The sequence below is a fragment of the Sarcophilus harrisii genome, chromosome 5 (genome assembly GCF_902635505.1).
Source record: "Sarcophilus harrisii chromosome 5, mSarHar1.11, whole genome shotgun sequence".
NCBI classification, from domain to species: Eukaryota; Metazoa; Chordata; class Mammalia; order Dasyuromorphia; family Dasyuridae; genus Sarcophilus; species Sarcophilus harrisii.
Genome location: NC_045430.1, coordinates 263,098,464 through 263,102,513, shown reverse-complemented (window position 1 = coordinate 263,102,513; position 4,050 = coordinate 263,098,464). Strand labels below are relative to the sequence as shown.

General features: G+C 39.0%; 1 protein-coding gene across 2 annotated transcripts; it reads right to left on the bottom strand.

The window, feature by feature from the left end:
- Window positions 1-291: 291 nt before the first annotated feature.
- On the bottom strand, window positions 292-2,390 carry LRRC3B (leucine rich repeat containing 3B). Of its 2 annotated transcripts, XM_031940378.1 has the most exons (2): window positions 1,646-2,390; window positions 292-1,390 (listed from the first exon to the last, which is right to left on the bottom strand). In XM_031940378.1, the coding sequence occupies exons 1-2, from the start codon at window positions 1,872-1,874 to the stop codon at window positions 825-827; spliced, it is 795 nt and encodes a 264-aa protein (XP_031796238.1). In that variant the 5' UTR covers window positions 1,875-2,390; the 3' UTR covers window positions 292-824. The 2 variants fall into 2 exon arrangements, with proteins under 2 accessions (XP_031796238.1, XP_023360965.1); XM_023505197.2 differs by having other exon boundaries at window positions 292-1,790.
- Between the last annotated feature and the right edge of the window lie 1,660 nt (window positions 2,391-4,050).

The following is a 4,050-nucleotide window of genomic DNA, read 5'->3' as shown; positions in this document are numbered from 1 at the left end:
AGATGAGGAAACTGAGGCTAAAGAAATTAATTAACATGTCCAAGGCCACAAGGTAGTTAAGGATTTGAATGGAGGGCCTGGGATTCTGAATCCAGCTTTCCCCCCTCCCCCCACTAGGCTCCCTGTTCTATATACTTGCTTTTAAATGTTGATACTTGAAAACCCTCAAACCTTGGTTGGAAGTTGGCAGATAACTTCGTGTTCTTCAGAGGCTCAGTATTTACATAGCTAAGCCACTTTGGGAACAAAGAGAGACAAGGATACGTGAGGGAAATTTAGGCAATGCAAAAACAAAAGTTATCAACAAAAATTTATTTCTTTTTTTTAAAAAGACTGAGAGAGAATCTTTATTCAGTAGATGCTTCAGGTACAGCTCCCCAATTTACAGAAAGTTGTATTAATGCATCTTTCATTATGAGAGAGCTTTTGGCCCATAAAAGTCAACTCTGAGTATAGAAAAGGCAGGTGAATCCATAGCATCAATCTCTGTCCAATAAATTACTCTGTTTTACATGGTTCAAAGTTAGGCTTTTATTTGGTTTTAAATTAAAAAAATAAATTTCATTATTAAATAGTGAAATGAATCTAACTAATGTTTACATAGTAGCTTACTTAGGAATATACCACCAGAGGAAAAATTATGGTGTAGGTCACCCAAACTAAAATCATTTTAATGTTAGGGTTTTGTTTAAGTCCAACAGTGGCGCAATTCAATTAAACTGAAATGTAAAGTCTTAAATGTATACAATGGACGTTGGAAGTAAACCATTCGGTCTAACGTAACCCAAAACTGACTTTCATCTCAAAGGTCGCCATTCCCAATACTATACCACAGTGCTAATGTCGTCAGCTTCGTCTGCTTTCTTTTGCCTGCTTGGCAGGGATTTCAAGTATTCTAGGTGCCTCCTGGCATCCTCCTGATTCTGCCGTACATAATATACCACGTAAGAGATCACCATGGTGAACCAGCCAAACATGGTGACCAGCATGGCATAGTCTGTGGTCTTTTTGGGAAGGTTACAGAGGTCAGCGTCATTGGCAGCATTAAGGAAAGGCCTTCCGGCATGTTCGTCCAGCACGGAAGTCTTACAGATGACGTTGTTCGCTGTCTCGTGGTTAGATGCCATGCTTTTCAGGACCTGCTGCAAAGTACAGTCACAGTGCCAGGGATTGTTGGCGATCCTGGCCCTGGCCTTCAGGTTGTTGAAAGCATTTTTGTGAACACTCTGAATGCGGTTGTCGGATAAGTCCAGCGTCTGGAGTGTCTCGGCCACCCCCTTGAAGGCATGCTCATCTATAAACTCGATGCCATTTTTGGACAAATTGAGAACTCGGAGCTGATGCAAGTCCTTAAAAATCTCGTTGGGGATGGACGTTATCTGGTTGGAGTCTAAGTAAAGGAGAACTGTTTCAGGAGGAAGATCTCTGGGGATCTCCTTGAGGTTCGCATTGCTACAGGTGACATTTAAACCTCCAGAGGAAGAACAAAGACAGCCTTTGGGACACATACTGGCTGAATGAAAGCACAGTATCATAAGGACAAAACTTTGTAGGAGGAGACACATGGAGAGGGAACGAGTTAACCACAGGTCTACCAAATGCATGCTGGGACGTCAGCATAATCACAAGCCCATTCCTCATTTACCCCAACAAAGGTGGCAAAGGGTCCAGCCCAAGTCAAAAGAATGCCTCCTTGCTTTAGCTGATGCCTCAGTAGGCTTCCATGAATGTATGAGTGTCTTCTTCCCTCTTCTCCTTCTTAAACAGACGCCTGCAGAAAAAAAAAGGGGGGAGATAAAGACACTTAGTTCATTTTGGAAAGAGAGAGCATGAAGCATCATCAATATAAAACCAGAAGTGACCTCAAAGGTCATTTATTGGCTTGGCTCAAATGGGAAGCTTTTCTGATCTTCCCTTCTTCCCAGCTGCTTTTCTCCACAAATCACCTCGATTCTGTTTGGTACCAGTATACATCGGTACTTGATAAAGCTGGTAGAATTTTAAGCACCTTAAGCATCATTTCTCTTTTTCTTTATCTCTCCAAACTCTTTTTACATATTTAAAAACCTACCTCATGCCTACTTTTCTAGTTTTCTTATATTTTTCTATCCTCCACACTCAGCTACACTATCTCCTTGTTGCTCCATAGGTGTGCCAGTACAATTCCTTACTTGGTATTTCCTTTAGCTGTCACCCACGCCTTGTCCTCCTTCCATATCCCCTCCCTGCTTCCCTCCAAGATTACCTTCTATTCACACTGGATCTGTCTTTATGCCATTAATTATTTATCAGTTAGGTCATTAGTTGTCTCCCCCATTAGAATATGAACTCCTTTGAGACAGGCCATGTTCTTGCCTTTGCCATTCCCAGTGTTCTATATAGTATCCAGCACATAGTAGGTACTTGTGAACTGACTGATCCAGCATGGTGCCGATTATTTAATAAATGCTTGTGGATTAATTGGCTGATCCAGTCTAACCCCCTCCCATTTGACAGATGAATAAACTGAGATTGAAAGAGCTTAAAGTACTTGCTCAAGTTCACATGGGTAGATCTAGAAATGCAGCTAGTTTGCACGGGGGTTAGAATTCTAGACTTAAGAGTTATAAAGAAAAATGTAAGTCTGAATCCTGCCTCATACATTTACCATCTGGGTAACACTAAGTTCTTCCCCCCCACCTCTCATAGGCTCATATTCTTAATGGAAAAATGGGGACAACAGTAGCATCTATCTCATAGGATTGTTGGCAAGAGATTTGCCAATCTCAATTTCAATGAGATTTTATATTTAATATATAGAATATATGTATATATATATATATATATATATATATATATATACATACACATACATACCTACATACATATAAGTGTTTTGCACATCCTAAAGTGCTATGTGCAGTTAGGTAGTAGTAGTAGTAGCAGTACTTGTACTTGTAGTATTAGTACTAATGGTACTAGTAGTAATATTAGTAATGATGCTGATAAATAATAAAATTAATAAAATAGATTATTTATGATGAGGATGGTGATGATGATGATTGTGGTGGTGGTGATGTTGGTGATGATGATGATAATTAGGTCCTTTGATTAGAGGCCAGCATTCTTTCCACTGAAGAATTCTGGGAAGCAAGTTACAATTAAAAAATGCTCCAAGGTAGATGGTATTCCATGTGGACTAGGAGGATCATTACATGGGTAATTTTCATTAATGCCAGTGGGAGTTATCCACATTACAGGAGTTTCCTACATGAATCTCTAGGGCCCAAGAGAGTCGTCAATAAAGGACAACATTTTTGAGTTATATCGCTTTAGTTAGACTCTAATACAGCAGGCACTTGTGCTTTCTACCATTCCTTCCACATCCTGTATATCTTCAAAGTACAACAATGAAATTTAATTACATCTCTCCCTGCCACTTCTCCTTTTCACAATAACCCATGGATATGTAAATAGCCTTTAGTCTTGTGTTTTGACAGCAATGAGAAATCACACTAATATTTTGTGGTATATAATCACAGACAGGAATGCTTGGTAACTGTTTAAGGATAGATATGGAAAGGAGACTCTTTAACTGTACAAAGGGATTTTTAAAAGAGGGAATGAATGACTAAATGAATTAAAGAAAGAACAAAGGGAGTGGAAGATTTTGGCATTAACATTAATATTCATGTGGTTAGTTAACAATATTTGCTAAAAGAAGTCTTTCCCTTGGGCTGTTATTCTGTACAGGGTGTCTTGAAAAGTTTTGACAGGATGTTCTATTCCCAATGAATCCCCTCTCCCTTTTATTTATAGAAACCATGTATATGTCTTCCCCTCCTAACCAGATCTTCAGATAAGAGAGAACCACAAACCTTTTCAATTTCCTCAGTACTAGGAATTATGTAGCACATATACTAAAAAACTATCAAACTCCAAGCAGAAGAACTTTGCATCTTCCTATTAAACAACAATGAATTTCTAATCATGACAGGTCCATCCAGTTCTACCTTTGTATCCAGAAAGCAGCTCAAGCTGGGTGAAGTATATTTATGTAGAAATGACAGA

Excerpts from the sequence above, each read along its gene's own strand:
- LRRC3B (XM_031940378.1), bottom strand. The coding sequence starts at position 1,874 with ATGACCTTTGAGGTCACTTCTGGTTTTATATTGATGATGCTTCATGCT. Across the intron at positions 1,391-1,645 it reads CCTTTGCCACCTTTGTTGGG|ACTCCAACCAGATAACGTCC; the intron begins GTAAATGAGGAA and ends TCCTTTACTTAG.